The sequence below is a fragment of the Hylaeus anthracinus genome, unplaced genomic scaffold, assembly GCF_026225885.1.
Source record: "Hylaeus anthracinus isolate JK02 unplaced genomic scaffold, UHH_iyHylAnth1.0_haploid 11982, whole genome shotgun sequence".
Classification (NCBI taxonomy): domain Eukaryota; kingdom Metazoa; phylum Arthropoda; class Insecta; order Hymenoptera; family Colletidae; genus Hylaeus; species Hylaeus anthracinus.
The window spans coordinates 12,091,461-12,107,143 of NW_026534330.1; the positions used below are offsets into that span (position 1 = coordinate 12,091,461).

The 15,683-nt window shown below is 35.3% G+C and overlaps 5 protein-coding genes across 5 annotated transcripts; 3 read left to right on the forward strand and 2 right to left on the reverse strand.

Annotated features, from left to right (window-relative positions):
• Positions 1-104: 104 nt before the first annotated feature.
• Positions 105-2,664, reverse strand: LOC128886099 (COP9 signalosome complex subunit 1). The gene is made up of 5 exons (XM_054140671.1): positions 2,334-2,664; positions 1,968-2,060; positions 775-1,896; positions 559-693; positions 105-479 (listed from the first exon to the last, which is right to left on the reverse strand). The coding sequence occupies exons 1-5, from the start codon at positions 2,358-2,360 to the stop codon at positions 423-425; spliced, it is 1,434 nt and encodes a 477-aa protein (XP_053996646.1). The 5' UTR covers positions 2,361-2,664; the 3' UTR covers positions 105-422.
• A 694-nt stretch (positions 2,665-3,358) lies between these two features.
• Positions 3,359-5,151, forward strand: LOC128886100 (DNA/RNA-binding protein KIN17). Its single transcript, XM_054140672.1, has 2 exons — positions 3,359-4,075; positions 4,149-5,151. The coding sequence occupies exons 1-2, from the start codon at positions 3,670-3,672 to the stop codon at positions 4,922-4,924; spliced, it is 1,182 nt and encodes a 393-aa protein (XP_053996647.1). The 5' UTR covers positions 3,359-3,669; the 3' UTR covers positions 4,925-5,151.
• A 129-nt stretch (positions 5,152-5,280) lies between these two features.
• LOC128886093 (protein KRI1 homolog) lies at positions 5,281-8,490 on the forward strand. Its single transcript, XM_054140660.1, has 8 exons — positions 5,281-5,749; positions 5,833-5,921; positions 5,989-6,387; positions 6,444-6,939; positions 7,017-7,264; positions 7,332-7,592; positions 7,661-7,818; positions 7,891-8,490. Exons 1-8 carry the CDS (start codon positions 5,638-5,640, stop codon positions 8,423-8,425), a joined length of 2,298 nt encoding a protein of 765 aa, XP_053996635.1. The 5' UTR covers positions 5,281-5,637; the 3' UTR covers positions 8,426-8,490.
• Positions 8,491-11,693: 3,203 nt separating this feature from the next.
• Positions 11,694-13,004, forward strand: LOC128886286 (metaxin-2-like). Its single transcript, XM_054140995.1, has 2 exons — positions 11,694-12,134; positions 12,673-13,004. Exons 1-2 carry the CDS (start codon positions 11,786-11,788, stop codon positions 13,002-13,004), a joined length of 681 nt encoding a protein of 226 aa, XP_053996970.1. The 5' UTR covers positions 11,694-11,785.
• Positions 13,005-13,589: 585 nt separating this feature from the next.
• LOC128885958 (putative gustatory receptor 28b) lies at positions 13,590-15,523 on the reverse strand. The gene is made up of 7 exons (XM_054140385.1): positions 15,227-15,523; positions 14,852-15,120; positions 14,566-14,745; positions 14,150-14,399; positions 13,983-14,051; positions 13,834-13,923; positions 13,590-13,746 (listed from the first exon to the last, which is right to left on the reverse strand). Exons 1-7 carry the CDS (start codon positions 15,521-15,523, stop codon positions 13,606-13,608), a joined length of 1,296 nt encoding a protein of 431 aa, XP_053996360.1. The 3' UTR covers positions 13,590-13,605.
• Between the last annotated feature and the right edge of the window lie 160 nt (positions 15,524-15,683).

Here is a 15,683-nt window from a genome sequence, read left to right on the forward strand (position 1 = left end):
CTATTAAATTAACATAAAATATAAGACGAGTTGATTATAAATTAATTATGCAATTGTTTTTTCATCCATAAACTGGTACTAAAAAATGAGTACGCGTATGCATGAAAAACAGAATTTATATATTTATTGACAAAGTTTCTAGCGTACATCATATGTTATCAAAGATTTGTTCATATGTTATTAGCATTGTTTTGAAAATCCTAATTCTTTGCTTATAATATTTTACGATATATACATTCATGTTACGCAATATTTATTGAAAATCAATTTTCGATATCAGCATTTTAAATACAATTGATAACATGTCCAATATGGTATCCAAGTATTTTCTCGTATCTTACTGACCATGGCAGTTCGTTATAACACATTTATCAACCAAAAGGTTAGCATAAGTCACAGTTCAATTTCTTACCACCATTGAACTATTGCTTCCACGTGACTGACATTTCACCTCCTTGAGTACTATCGCGTTGTGGGCTCTGTAAAAAGACATTATGAAGCACCATATAAGGTAAGCATGAATAATACGCCAAATTAAAGGTAAAACAATTTGATTACCTTAACATGTATTTGTTGCTTTAACATAGCAGCTCTTAGAATTAACATCCGAGTACGTCTCTGGTAATCTTTGCCGACGCTCATGGACTTTTCAAATGTTGTACTGCGTTGATCAACATCCTTTGCATACAGAATCTGAAAATACATAAGTTTATACGAAAATAAAAAAGCTGCTAAGCATTGATAAATATCAATACCAACTTAAATAGTAATCACCTTATTGTGAGAGTCTATACGAGCTTGGATTTGACCATCAAGAATTAATTGCATGAGCTCGTCTTCTAACTCTGACACTGTTCTATTAAAAGCAGTCGCCATGCGTCTCATGTCTGCGCTCAAATATGGGCTGAAGTATTGTATTAACGCTCTATTTCGAATTTGTGTGTACAACACGTTAACGTGGGGCGCTATGTACATATCCAGTAATATATTATCCTTTATCTCGTCCAGTAGTTTCAAACACGACGCATATTTCGATTCGTAAAATTTAAAAATGATATCCCTTAATTGTGGTTCCAGTTCAAGGAACAATTTGAAGGAACTGCTAAAAATTACTTGCTTTTGCAATTCGTGTCTATCAAACGTAGCTAGAGCACAAAGGCCTCCATACAAAGCTACGTTTCCAGGTGACAATAACTCTGGACAATCACAATGATCCAACGACGCCTGGAGAAAGTGTCTCGCAGCCATTTTATATTTTCTTGTTGCTAATTCTGCCAAACCAGCCGCGACTTTTAACTTTGTAACTATAGACTGATTGTTATCTTTACCATGAACATCAGAGAAGTCTGGTGTACTTTCAGCCTTTGTAACGTAACTCAAAACGTGGGTCCAATTTTGCAAATAAACAGAGACTTTGATAACATTTAAACACATATTAACAACATGCTTGCCGCTAGTGCAATAATCACGTGCTCTGGAGTAACATTTTAAGGCATGTACAAGATCTCCACAATCGAGATAATGGTCTCCTAAATCATCGTGACCTCTCCTGATACTTTCTTTAATTGAATTACTTCTGTAGTTTTTTAGATCTGTATCAAATTTTTCTAATTTCAAAGCAGCCTTTTTGGAACGAGACTCGATCCAAACATAGTCCACGGTTAAGGTGTCTTGAGATGTTGACTCTGCCGCGACATCTGGTAATCCAGGATTGCCTACAGCTTGTGCTAACTTTTTGTGTAATATCACATAAAGGGAAACATTATATGTTGTCATAACATAAGAAATAGCCATCTTTAAAGCCTCTATCCTTAACATTGGACAGTGATCAGCTATGTATATTAGCCTGTATAGTTTGGCAAGACCAGTATAGCTGTTGGCATAGACTTCCAAGTCCTACAAAAACAACAAAATAAAGAATATGCATATAAACATTTCTATACCTTAAAATGCTAAGTTGTACATACCAGTGTTGGGTTTTCCACGATATATGGTTCTTCCTCTGCATTGTCATTGTCCTCTGTAGGAGCATCGACTTGCATAGGTTCCACCACATTTTGCTAAATGCATAAGATACAGTTGAATAAAAAATTATCTACAATGTGAAAAGATGAATAGTTCTCAACATATAATATTCAGAATACCATTGCTACAGAAATCAGTATTTAAGATAAATGTAGTAAACTGAGGATGTTAATTAACAGTAACATTGAATCGACGATAACATAACGCGAAAAGAAAATATCATACAACTTTTGAATGAGTTACAATGAAAATCGTATCGTTGGATACTCGATTTGTCCATGGTTTTGCATGTTGTTTTGAAATATTACCTGAACGTCGTGAACTTGCAACGACATGTCAACGTTCTCCCTTGCGTTACACCTGAGCACACCTGAGGAACTACGAATGAAAACAAAACTTCACGAGCACAGTATGCAACAGAAAACGGAGTCATACACATGCATGACCGGTACAGGGTACAGTGCAGCCAATTGGACCAACTATCAACTAAACAATATATGTGATTATGTTCAATCCACAGAATAGTAATATAGAATCAGAACCCTTATCAGAGCCTTTCGTGTTCTGTATTTAGAGATTAGGGCCAGCCCTAGGCAAAATAAATATGCTTCTATAATATATTTGTATAATTCATTTTATGAATATGGAAAGATCCATGCACTGGTATTGTCATCTATCGGCGAAATGCCAGAATTATGCCAATAAAAAAAAATACCACCAATTACAGATATAGTTAATTTATTACAATAAAATACATTATCAAATTAAATTAAAGCATCTTATACGTAATATACGTTAAACTATGCATACTTTTAATAAAAAACCGAAAAAAGGAAACTGTAATTTTTGCATATAATCGTGGCGCCATCTGTTCGGAAAACGCCAAAGTTTGTCGAGAATTAGTTCTTACTTTTGTTCGCGAGATGACGCAATTACTAAAAATATCACTGTTTTATCAATTTGAATCTTTATTTTATTATTTATAATTAAATTAGTGCATATTATGTGCAAAGCAACGTAAAACGATGTATATATTCAATAAAAAACAGAATATAAAAAAATGTATTTTATTTTTTTTTAACTTGTTACGCTTATTTTACGATAAGCTTGAGCGTTTTACCACGATTGGCGCCACTATAACACGAAAAAATTACAGTTTCCTTTTTTCTATTTTTTATTAAAAATATGCGTAGTTTATCGTCGTTTTACATATAATATGCACTAATTTAATTCCACAATGTATTTTATCGTAATAAATTAACTGTAACTGTATTTAGTGGTATTTTTTTTTTTATTGGCTTAATTCGGACGTCTCGCCGCTAGATGCCTATACCTGGTGTCCATTGATGATTATAATAATAAACGTGTATAAGATTCCTGCTTTTGTTGTTTATTAATAAAAATAGCGTATCGAATAGCTTAGAGCCCTATCAAGTCTTATGGATCGTGATACACACGTTTTCCAAAATGGAAAATATGATATTTATTAGGTTATGATTGAAGATATTTCACGCAATTAAATGGCAGTAATACATACCTGTCGAAGAAGGAAGAAGAAAGTTTACAGATGCTAAATTACAATATACAGGTCGTAACCTGAATGTTATTAATTAAAGGAATAGTATTTCCAATATAAGAATAACAATGGGTAAACATGAAGTGGGGACACCCAAATATATTGCAAACAAAATCAAAGCGAAGGGTTTGCAAAAATTAAGATGGTACTGTCAGATGTGTCAGAAACAATGCAGGGATGAGAATGGATTCAAATGTCATACTATGTCAGAGTCTCACCATCGGCAGCTGCTATTGTTTGCTGACAATGCAAGCCGTTATATGGATCAGTTTTCAAGGGAATTCTCACAAGGTTACTTAAACTTATTAAAGAGACAATTCGGCACCAGACGTGTGCCTGCTAATCGTGTTTATCAAGAATATATTTCGGACAGAGGACATATACACATGAATGCTACAATTTGGGTTACTTTAACTGCATTTGTTAAATGGCTTGGACGTTCTGGACAATGTGTAGTAGATGAAACAGAAAAAGGTAAGATTTCTTTCTGTTATTATTTCCCTACTTCCAGTGGATTGTAATTGAATTTTAACTATTTTTTTTTTAGGCTGGTATGTAACATACATTGACAGAGACCCAGAAACACTAGCAGCTCAAGAGAAAAAAGCAAAGAAACAAAAGATGGATAAAGATGATGAAGAACGCATGATGGAATTCATAGAAAAACAGGTAGAGAAGGGTCAACAAGAAGGTGGGGAAGAAACTGGAACCTTTAAAGAGCCATTGAAAAAAACTGATCCTGATGCACCTCTAATTCTTGAAATGAAGATCAATAAAAAACCAAAACTACTTCCCATCATCATAAAACAAGAAAAAGATAAAGACGAATGTTCTACTAGCAATGAAATAATTACAGTTTCTGCTATAAAACGTGAGAAATCAATCGATGAATATACAGAGAAAGATTCAAAGAACAAAGGAACAAAACGCAAATCCAAGGACATGGAAGATGACAATAATTTAGAAGGTTGGCTAAAGGAAAATTTAACAGTGAAAATAATTACAAAAAGTCTTGGTGAAAAATATTATAAAGCTAAAGGAGTCATTCAGTCTGTAGAGAATTCTAACTTTGTTGGAAAAGTAAAATTAAAATCACCTAAAGAAGTTGAAAACCATGTTATAAAGATCGATCAAGAATATTTGGAGTCAGTAATACCTGCAATTGGAAAAGAAATCATGATTCTGTGGGGAAAATACAAAGGTATGAAAGGAGTAGTGCATAAACTTCATATAGAAAACTATAGTATAGATATAGAACTTGTAAAGGATGGTACTATTGTAAAGAAGCTCCCATATGAACAAGTATGCAAATACGTGACATGATTGTTTTTGTGATAAGATGAAGATTATGTTGTAATTTCATTATCTTTTTAATAAGGTATATTATATAAAGATAGATAGATCGAAATTATTTATACTCTTATCTGTAGATATTAAAGTATCTTAAACAGCACCTGTGTGCACAAAATTTATGGTGTTTGTTCAAAAACATCAATTCTTTTTATGTATAGCATTTCTCAAATAAATCTAATTTTCTAAAAAATCTCCTTTGTCAAATATATCAATAAAACCGTTTCATATTAATTAACAATTACTCCCTTTCATATTAGTCTGAACTAATATGAGAGATATAAATAATATTCCTTAAAGGGTAACAAATGTAAATAATATTACATATCAATCCCTTTGTAAGTTATATTTACTTCAAGAAAGTTAAAAAGTATTTTTTATTTTCACATTAGTATTCCCATACAAAATGATGTTCAACACAGAAACATGTGGCTCAATGTGGCTGTTGGCTATTGGTTTCAACACATGCGAAACATAACCTTCACAGTTCATTTTATTCAGTAGAAATTTAAATAAAAAAATTTAATTTAATTTTAGGAAAACTGAAGTGTTTCTTATCCTCAAATTATTCTAATTTTATAGCCGTGTAATGTACATGAACTTACTGATTTTTGTAAATAATTTCGTAAGTTTTTTCTACTGATTAATTTAACAGTGAAAAGGTGTTTTAAATAATTCATGACACTATGTCTGCTTTATTTAATGGAGATGATTTTGATTCGGATGGAGAAATAAAAATAAATTCAGACTATGCTAAAAAATATGATACATGGCGACAAAACGAAGAATTGAATAAGTGTATGTAATATTTCTGCTACATTTCAAACTCTGGTACTTCTCATATCAAAATGTATTTCCAAATGAAAGATTTTGTATTTCAGTGAAAGCAAAGTATGGAGACATCGATGGAAATGCAACATCAGATGAAAGCTCCGATACTGATAGCTCATCAGAGGAAGAAGAAGAAAATGTATGTGTGTGATATTCTACATGCTATAAGTTCCTGTTTTGCATTTTATTTGGATTTATTTTTGCAGGAGTTAGCCCAGCAATTTGACAAAGATTTCTATAAAACTTTGGCTTGTTTGAAAAAGAAGGATCCACGAATCTATAAACAAGATGTGACATTTTTTGACGATACTAATAAAGCACAAGAATTGTATAGCGAGAAGAAGTCAACTGATAAGTCAAAGAAAGAAAAAGCTGTTTATTTAAGAGACTATGAACGAAAAATTATTCTGGAAAGAGAAGGGAAATACAGTGACAGCGAGGACGAGGATATGCTAAAACAGAATAAAGAAAAAACCAATACATTCACATATACTCAAGAACAAAAACAATTGAAGGAAAGTTTCAAAGGTGTATTGCATGACGAGGAAGAAGAAGATGCAGAGTTACTAAAACCAAAATCCAAGTCTGAGAGTGAGAAACAGAAAGTAAGTTGATGTATAAATTCTCAATTACAAAAAATAGAACAATTTTTATTGTTTAGGAAGAGGCAGATTACAAAGAGTGGTTAAAGGGGCAAGAATCCAATATAGATGAAACAGAACAAGAAACGCTTAAACCTCTACGTGACTTTTGGTCCAATCCTAATTTGGATTCAAACGAGAAGTTTCTAAGAGATTACGTACTTAATAATAAGTATTTAGATAAAGAATACGCGGGTATTGATTTAAATCATGCGCATATGGTTTACAACGACGAAAATTTATCGGAAGATGAAAAAAATGTAGAGAAGCAAGAGGAATTTGAACATAAATACAACTTTAGATTCGAAGAACCCGATCAGGAGTTTATTAAAAGATACCCGCGTACTATGGAAAATTCTATACGAAGAAAAGATACGCGCAGAGCACAAAAAAGAGCTGAAGTGAAGATGAGAAAGGCAGAAGAGAAGTTGAAAAAGAAAGAAGAATTGAAACAATTAAAAGCATTGAAGAGGAAAGAAATCGAGGATAAACTAATGAAATTAAAAGAGATTACAGGTAGGCAGAATTGAATTAGTTATTTACAATTTCTAAATTATATTGTTTAATTTAATAGAGAAATATTTTGATCGCAGGAAATGAAGATATCAAATTTAACGATATTGATTTAGATGGCGATTTTGATCCGACTGAATATGACAAAAAGATGACAGAAATTTTTAACGACGATTACTACGCGGCTCCCGAGGATGATATTAAACCTGAATTTCCAGAAGTTGACGAAGAACTGGAAATTGAAGATACGTGGGACAATTATGATCCAAATGCCGAAAATTATGAAGAAGAATACAAAGGGCCGCACTGCGAGGATCCCGATTTTAATGTAATTAACTTATCGTTATCTTGTATCTTCCTTTTATTCTTTTACCATTTCAGCGGTACAATTTCAGATGGACGCCGATTACGATGCATCTAAAAGTGTTCAGGAAGAAATAGAGGGTACGAAGAAACGAAGACGTAGACGGAAATCAAAATTCGCCGAACTTATAGCAACAAAGAAACCAAAATTCGATCCTGAACAGTACAAGTCTTACAACGAATATTTTGACAAATATTATTCCTTGGATTATGAAGATATGATCGGGGATATACCATGCAGATTTAAATATAGAAAAGTTGTGCCGAACAATTTTGGTTTGAGCGTCGAAGAGGTTAGTTTCAATGTTACATTTAGGTTATTTATTTACGAAAATATTTAACGATGCATTTCTAATGTCAGATATTAATGGCCGATGATAAAGAATTAAATAAATGGTGTTCCTTAAAAAAAGCTCTACAATACAAGCCAGAACACGCGGAACTAAATGATGTTCAAATGTACAAGCAAAAGGCTAAAAATGAAGCGCTCAAGCAGAAGATACTTAGAAGTTTGTATAGGTAAGAAGAGAACCTGTACTTAATCTTCGATCTTTTGTATAAATTGTATACTTTATATTTATTCCTCAATAGCCCTGAGGATGAAGAAGCAGATAAATCGGAAATCGCGAACAATTCCACCACTGTTTCCGAAACTACGGAAACGAAGAAGAATCGTCCACGGAAGAAAAAGAAGAAAGCTCAAAACGTTTCATTCGTTGCTGAAACTAATGGTGATGCATCTATAAATAACAATGTTCTCGCTAGAAGTGACAAGAAGATATCAAATAACACAGACACGACATCGAAGGAAACCAAGAAAAAATCAGAAGCTGAAAAACGAAAACCCTCCGACCAACAATGCAGACAGCCAGCGAAGAAGAAACACAAACTTAATACTAATAATGAAACTCTAGATAAAGCTATCGACGACGAGTCAAATTCCAAGCAGTCGAAGAAGGCGCAGGTGAAAGGAAAAATGAAGAAGAAGTTTAACAAGACGAAGAGTAAAGACTTCAAGCAGAAGGAACCCAATGGCGACATCGCCTCGTTGAATCCAGAACGTTTGAAGATGTACGGAATAAATCCGAAGAAATTGAAAAATAAATTGAAGTATGGAACGAAGTAATAATAAATAAATAAATGATACGTCTGTAAATACGAATTTGTACATATATGTAATAGACAATTTTAAATGTGTGTTATTATTGTCTTCCTAGTCCTGTGTTCCTTTTTTTGCACCGTAGCACGCGGGTTGCATCGCAACACGCCCAATTTGATATCAATAAACATGCGGGGTAAACGTTTGGCGAGGATACGACGTGATCGAATACCCGCACCCTCGAGTAGGAGTGGCCATGTTGTTAGGGTGAATCCGTTTCGACATGATAAACGACGTTTGCGGATTATTAGAATCGTAGCAGTCTGTTTGCGTTTACTCTTCTAAAATCTCCATCTCTAATCCCACCCATATGCTTCGGCGAAGAAAATCGCTGCGCTTATCTCGCCCTCTGTTCTTTTAGCTCGATAATCTTTCACTTTTATCGTATTTGATGTTATATGCTTACTTATTACTTGCTCCATATATTTATTTAACTCTTCAGCTGTTCTTCCAGAACAGAAGAATTATTTAACTCTTCGTTACTTTCCTAGAATAAAAAGTATCACGATATTCTCCAACTGCGAACAACTTGAACAATAGAAAATAGAAAATCATTATCGATGCATGCAGTTGCTGTACGATGCCGCGAATGGAACTGCAATGACTGGAATAATTTAATCGACAATAAAGGCGAGGTATCTCCTACGAATTTTAGTTAACGAGAGGGGAGAGGATTAAGGATGGCACGGTGCTTGCGACCATCTAAACTGGCCCATGTCCTATCTGCTCCCTCGGGTGCAATATATCAATTCTCCTTACCCCTGCAGTAGCAGGTGGCTCCTGACGGCCAGTGTCGTTCGCACCCTTAATTCCCAATTAATGTTGCACTCGTTGTAAACGCGTGTCGTGCGTCCATTGCGTTGGACGCAATGTCCAAATTGCGAGAAAATCTTTTGCTATGATGCGATGAAATAGGTGGGTAGTAACTAGTAACAGAATAAATATGTTTCGTTACACAGCTTGAAAAATGAAGGAGAATAAAGAATAGGATGCACAGTGTGATATTTCAGCGATCTAGCGGGACAAAAACTTATGTGGTCCAATATCTCGGAAACTATTGGGTTGTCCGGAAAGTTCATGCCTATTTTTAAGAACAATTCAGACATATTTAAATTTTGATGTATATGTATTGAATTATATATGTACCATTTTGTTCTTCTTTTCCACCTGTTAAGGAATGTACATATGTTATTTGTTTTCAGCCATATCAGATATATTCAGACCTGTACCGCCTACTAAAACTCGGCATGGACTTTCCAGAGAGCCCAATATTAGGTCGTCCACATACGAAGCTATTCAAAAGAAACGCAATTGGTTGGTGACTGAGTGAAATCACAAACTAATTACTTATTGGTTAGTAATGACTTGAACATTTTTAGATGTAATATTACAGCAAAGTCATATTCTCGGTTATTGTTTGAACAAATTTGATTAATAATTAACGTAACTATTGTCAGAAATTAATTTTTAGTTATTCCAGCGAACAGATATAACGATATAGAAAAATTCTCACGATTACTGTGTTCGATGAATACTTATTCTGAACCGTACGGTAGAGTACAGTACAGTAGAGTAGAGTACTCTAGAGAACCGTACAGTAGAATCGCGTGATTCTTATTAATATTTAATCGAAGAGTGAATGTTACTATATGCATTGTAAATATTCTATTAATTAGGAGATGTACATATTTATTGCATTTTAAAGTTTTAGATCAGTATACCAATGTTTTTCGAGAAAGTAATATTTTCGAACATGAAAAGTTGAGAAAAAGTAATCGTGAGATATTTCTCTATATTTGAATATCTATTGATTGGAACAATTAAAGCTTAATATCTCCGACATAATTAAACATTTATGATACATACAGTATCATTCAGTGTTCTATTAAACATTAAGAACAATTACGGTTCAGAATAAGTATTCATTCGTCACATTAATCGTGAGAAATATATCAATATTTTAATATTTATTGATTGGACCATCTAAATACTTATTTATGATAATAGCTAAATTAATTATTAACGATACTTATTATTTAAACAATGATGGGGAATATGATTTTGCTGTAATATTAATGTTTCACGAATTATTTTCTCGATAGATCCAACGAGCCTTCGAATCGACCGTCACGGGGTTGTTGTTCGCCCTTGCCCCACTCTTGTTCGATAGCGAACCGCGATCCTCAACACAGGTATACGAAGGGTGCGGTCTCATTCTTCGACGATCCTTCGGTCGATATGGATCTCGCGATCGCGCGTCCGCGTCTCGTATCCCTCCTATTTTTGCTTGTGTAGTTTCCTACTTGCTTGTGGTATTGCTTGTGGGTACCTTAGTTTGGTTTGCTTAGTTTTAAGGCATGTACCTAAGTTAGTTTTAAGGCATGGATGTACGAGTGTCTGTCCTCTACCAAACAATTATTAATCAACTTATTTTGTTTGTTCGTAGGTCCATATTGGACTCGCAACTTCGTTCTCCACTTCGGTCACTATTACTTCATGTGATAAGTGTAGTGACCAACTGTGTAACTTGAGAGAAAGGTCGGTTGCCGTCCTCCTGGTGGATCTGTATTCGAGAGGAAGACAATCGGCTCCTTCGGATCGGTCCTCTACTTCCTGCATCACGTTTAGTGTAGTCCCAGACTCCCGGCGCAGTGCAGTAAGTCCAAAGCGCAGTGAGACGGATGCAAGTCGGGTACTATAGTGGCTCCCAACGGGGTGCAAGTTGTAGAGGACTGGTTCGGAGGCGTCGGTCGTCTTCCTCTCGAGTTCAGATCCAACAAGAGGAAACGGGACTGACTCAGTAAGTCCGTTACATGGTCGCGTCGTGTCGCGATTTCCATTTAGCTTCCATTTAGTTCAAATAATTATTCGGTAGAGTCAGAGACATAGATTTTGGAAATCAAAGGGAGTTTGTTTTCTTTGATTTCCATAGTTTCGTACTTGGTATTAAGCTCGTCGACTCTATGTAGAGTATGCATCTATGTATGTATACTGTATGTAGAGGGAGATCGAAGGAAGTTTGATTCCTTCTATCTCCGGGTCTCCAGTCGCAGCAACCTCCACGTGGTGAGACCTGGTAATCGGTATTACTCGTGACGAACAATCCTTTGTCGCGAGTAATATCGAGCTAATGACTGCGAGCGAATATTAGGGACATCTGGGCGGTTTTGGGGGATTATCAACGTTACTCATATGTAAATTTATATATATTTTTTATGAGTTTCGATTGCGTTCGACACCATTCGACATTCCTTTGTTCTGTCCACCGAACTAATAGAAGAAAGTAAAATTATCTATCGTTGTTAGTATCATATTCAATCAAATAAAATGCCCAATGCTCTGTTAAACGATTCTAGAAATTTGGAATTAGAAGCTCAGGAGCCTCAAACAATTACTTTATTTCAACCGTACGAAGTAGAACAAATACTGTTACCTGACAGTGAAAATTGTTTAGCTGTACAAGCTTATCTTAAAATTTGCGGTCTTGAATTTCAAATAGAACTAAGAAGCAACGCAGAATATATGTTACCATCTGGTCGAGAACCATTTATTAAATGTGGGGCATTTTATATATCCGAATTTGATAGTATCGTGTCGTTTATAAGAAATAAAGGCATAAGTTTGTCAAATCATCTATCTCCAATTGGCAAAGCAGATATGAGAGCTTATACAGTGGGTGTAGAAACTATTCGTACACTGATCAATTTCCAAAAAAACTGTGTAAAATTGTAATTTATTAACTTATTTTTTATAAACAATGTCATTCTGCATATTCTCGGAAATCTCTAGAATAGATAGAGTACAAAAAAAAATAGCTATTTATGTAAGTTGCGAAATTAACAAGAAAAAAGCAATAAGTATTCGCACAACTGTTTAAAAGTACTTTACTGGAAATTTGATGTTTTCTAATTTGCACGAAGCAATAAACTAATGTGTTTACGTTACAAACTCTACCGTAACTGGTTCGTCATAAGAATCGTACAAATACTTATTGCTTCTATACTTTTACCCAGTTTTCGCATTTTTTTGTTAATTTCACAAATTATATTAACTAGTAAATGTTGTTTGGACTATATCTATCTTAGAGACTTCCGAGAATATGTAAAATATCATTTATTCCAAAGAAGAAGTTAAGAAACTACAATTTCACACAAAAGTTTTTTGGGAAACTGATCGATGTACGAATACATTCTACACCCACTGTATATCGTTAGTGAATAATATATTTGTAAATGCTGAATTATATATTTGTTGGATCGACGAAATAACTTTAAATGAGGTAACTAAACCAAGACATGGGAGCGTGTATCCTTGGCCCTTGAATTACTTTTTAAACTGGCAAGGAAGAAAAGAAATCATAAAGAAACTCAAAGTACATGGATGGTATAATAAGACTTTAGAGGATGTATATAGCGAAATCAAAATGTGCTGTGGAGCATTATCCAAGAGACTCAAGGGTAATGAATATTTTTTTGGAAAAAAGCCGTACGAAGTAGATGCTTTGATGTTTGGTCATGTATATATATTTTTTATTTTCCGAATATAAATGGGTATGGCAATATTTGTTTTTAGAGTATTTCAATGCTCCTTGACGGTTAATTTTGGAAACGACATTCACGTTTTCGATTCGTTTTCCATTGAATGGTCGAAATTAAGCATTAGCCAGTTCGAGACACGTTGCGAGATCATTTTCGCGAATTAAGAATCGGTTAGGGACCGTTCAATGGAGGAACTACCTCCACTGAATTACAAGCTATCGAGTTTCAGGATTACCGAATTTCACGGGCTAACGCCTCCATCTGGAATCGCATGGGGTGCTAGTGTAATTGAGGCATCATCCATGTCCACGTTCTAATTGGCGGAAAATTGTTAGGGCTCCGTGAAGCCGCGGACGATTCCATGGCAGAGGATTCGAGCAAAGTATAACGTCAATTAAATTGATATCAAAGTTATACAGATTTTAAATTACATCATCCACGAAAAGTAATCGTCGATTTGCTAAGACGTTCTATCGTATCTTAATTTCTTCAATCTTTAATAATGACTGTTTTATTCCCAAAGATATCTTGCTTAGCAGCATTATTCGTTTCATTTTTTGGACACTAACGGATAAAAAAAAGCACACTTGCAAGAAAATCGAGGAAATTCTAAGCTGTCGTGATCGAAGTCATGGTTACATTACTGTCTGCAGTAAATGCAGTCACCGTTGTCGTGTTTGTGGAATTAGATGGCTTGATGTCTCCCATTTGAATTAGAATCACGAGGTACGTGGTGATCGTTCCAACAACCTATGTAAAATGGAGAATAACAATATAAAGAGCCGGAGATTTTTTTATATCATTGTAATCAATTTTTGACGAAGTTGATAGACGTACTCCTTGAATAAACGTTTGATCGATGTTGAAAAATCCACAGGCTGTGAAGACTACCGGGTTTTGGATCATCTGCAGGGTGAAGTGTCGAATCTAGAACAATTTTCATTCATTAAATTCCATTCAAACCTAGTAATCATACGTTTATTTACCTCTGCGCGAAATTCTTTGGTGGTTGAGGGCTTGTACAGCTCGCAAATTAGATCGCCAGTGTCTGCTGCCTGTGGAAAATAAATAAATACGCGTGTACAATGACTTGCAAGAAATATAAGGAATGTAATTTTTCAAATGGTAAACGATCAATCTATTATTATCGCACCTCGGCGGAGGTTTTGATGCATTCGTTGTTCGTGAAGAAGATATTTAACACGTAGAGGAGCAACCAGCTGACCAGGGGTCCTATTTCTTGTACATACTGAGGTGTGGTTAGAGTGAGCCATACGATCTTGTAACTGACGTAGAGGAGGCAAGTGACCAAGAGGAGAGAAGAGAACATGATCACGAGGATCTGTATTCCATAAATGTTGTTCATGGTCCTGGAGATCTTGACCAGCTCTAGGTGAATTTGTCTGTGTTCAAAATGGAAGAAAATATATAAGAAAATTAGGTTGTTCATACAGAAACACTGTAGTAGAAGAAGCAATTAGAATGAATGGTCAGACTAAACAAGAAATAGTATTTGTTTGGAAAGGAGAGAGAACGGTTTGTCGTTCTCTGCTCACCGCTGAATCTCACTTTGCTGCCCTCATCATGTTCGCGTTCCCGTTGATCGTGTGAATGGTTTCGTTTTTGAACTTCTTCTTGTCCAGCTCGTTTATCAGCTTCATGACTCTCTTGTGCATCGGGGAGTCCGGCGTCGTGGTCATCATGCCTCGTAGGAGACCGTTCAGTTGACAGAACTTCATCCTTGTGTACCTGAATTCATTGTATTCTTGTATCTATTCGTGTACCTTCGTCATTTAGTTTATCACATAACAGAACCAAGTATAGTAGCGATAGTAGTTGAACGTCGAGCTCATACCTGACCCAGAAGAGGAAGGAAAAAATAGAGACTCCTATGAGCAGCACTGGAAGCGTTATACTAGCAGCAACGTATAATTTTGTCACCACCGACGTCATAATCGAAAATTGCCACCAGTAAGTGGCGGTTACATTTATTAGAATGGTTATCGTTAGAATGACAAACATCTTGATCTGACTTTTGTAGACCAATCGATATTGCTTTGGCAGCCCCATGTCCTCCATCTTTTGATCGCAGGTTTCGACAAGCTCGATGGCTGCTTGCAGTTTCTTTGGAAAACAAACAGGAATTAATTCATAAAGAAACCATAATTTAGTCGCAGTCGACTGATTCTTCTCTTAATTTCCGTATAATACGATGATCATCTGTACGTACCTTCACTTTGAAGCTGGATGCGATAATCAACGTGGTCATTAACATGATATTGGAGTAGAAGATCAGCCAGAACAGCCCTTGATAGGGAGCGAATAATTTGAACAAATAGTCGTTTAAGGACGAAGTCGCGTACCAGACCATCACGATGAAACAGTTCAAAAAGGTCGCGGTATACACGAATTGCACCCAATTCTTCGCGTAGTTGCTCCTCTGGAAATCGTAGTACCCTAAACCAACGATGAGGTTTACGAGGTGAAATGGCCTGAGGGCGTGTCTAATATTTTTCGTCTCGATCATCCTGAACTGAAATGAAACGCAGCCAACTTCGATGAATCGCTATCGAGCATAGTTATCGCTAGCCTGCAATTCAGTAAATTAATACCTGGCTAAGTATTCGACGGTGTCGACTGCAGGAACGTGGGGGAACTGTCGACTCACCTGGGTCGATCTCGTTGAC

What these genes read in the sequence shown, in the direction of transcription:
- LOC128886286 (XM_054140995.1), top strand. Translation starts at nt 11,786, where the DNA reads ATGCCCAATGCTCTGTTAAACGATTCTAGAAATTTGGAATTAGAAGCT. An exon ending in TATGAGAGCTTATACAGTGG is followed by an intron (nt 12,135 to 12,672) that starts GTGTAGAAACTA and finishes GTATATCGTTAG; the next exon opens with TGAATAATATATTTGTAAAT.
- LOC128886093 (XM_054140660.1), top strand. Translation starts at nt 5,638, where the DNA reads ATGTCTGCTTTATTTAATGGAGATGATTTTGATTCGGATGGAGAAATA. An exon ending in TTGGTTTGAGCGTCGAAGAG is followed by an intron (nt 7,593 to 7,660) that starts GTTAGTTTCAAT and finishes TTCTAATGTCAG; the next exon opens with ATATTAATGGCCGATGATAA. An exon ending in ATACTTAGAAGTTTGTATAG is followed by an intron (nt 7,819 to 7,890) that starts GTAAGAAGAGAA and finishes ATTCCTCAATAG; the next exon opens with CCCTGAGGATGAAGAAGCAG.
- LOC128886099 (XM_054140671.1), bottom strand. Translation starts at nt 2,360, where the DNA reads ATGTCGTTGCAAGTTCACGACGTTCAG. An exon ending in TGCAAGTTCACGACGTTCAG is followed by an intron (nt 2,061 to 2,333) that starts GTAATATTTCAA and finishes TTATGCATTTAG; the next exon opens with CAAAATGTGGTGGAACCTAT. An exon ending in TCGTGGAAAACCCAACACTG is followed by an intron (nt 1,897 to 1,967) that starts GTATGTACAACT and finishes TTGTTTTTGTAG; the next exon opens with GACTTGGAAGTCTATGCCAA.
- LOC128886100 (XM_054140672.1), top strand. Translation starts at nt 3,670, where the DNA reads ATGGGTAAACATGAAGTGGGGACACCCAAATATATTGCAAACAAAATC. An exon ending in AGTAGATGAAACAGAAAAAG is followed by an intron (nt 4,076 to 4,148) that starts GTAAGATTTCTT and finishes TTTTTTTTTTAG; the next exon opens with GCTGGTATGTAACATACATT.
- LOC128885958 (XM_054140385.1), bottom strand. Translation starts at nt 15,523, where the DNA reads ATGATCGAGACGAAAAATATTAGACACGCCCTCAGGCCATTTCACCTC. An exon ending in AACATGATGAGGGCAGCAAA is followed by an intron (nt 14,400 to 14,565) that starts GTGAGATTCAGC and finishes TTTTGAACACAG; the next exon opens with ACAAATTCACCTAGAGCTGG. An exon ending in CCAAAGAATTTCGCGCAGAG is followed by an intron (nt 13,924 to 13,982) that starts GTAAATAAACGT and finishes AAATTGTTCTAG; the next exon opens with ATTCGACACTTCACCCTGCA.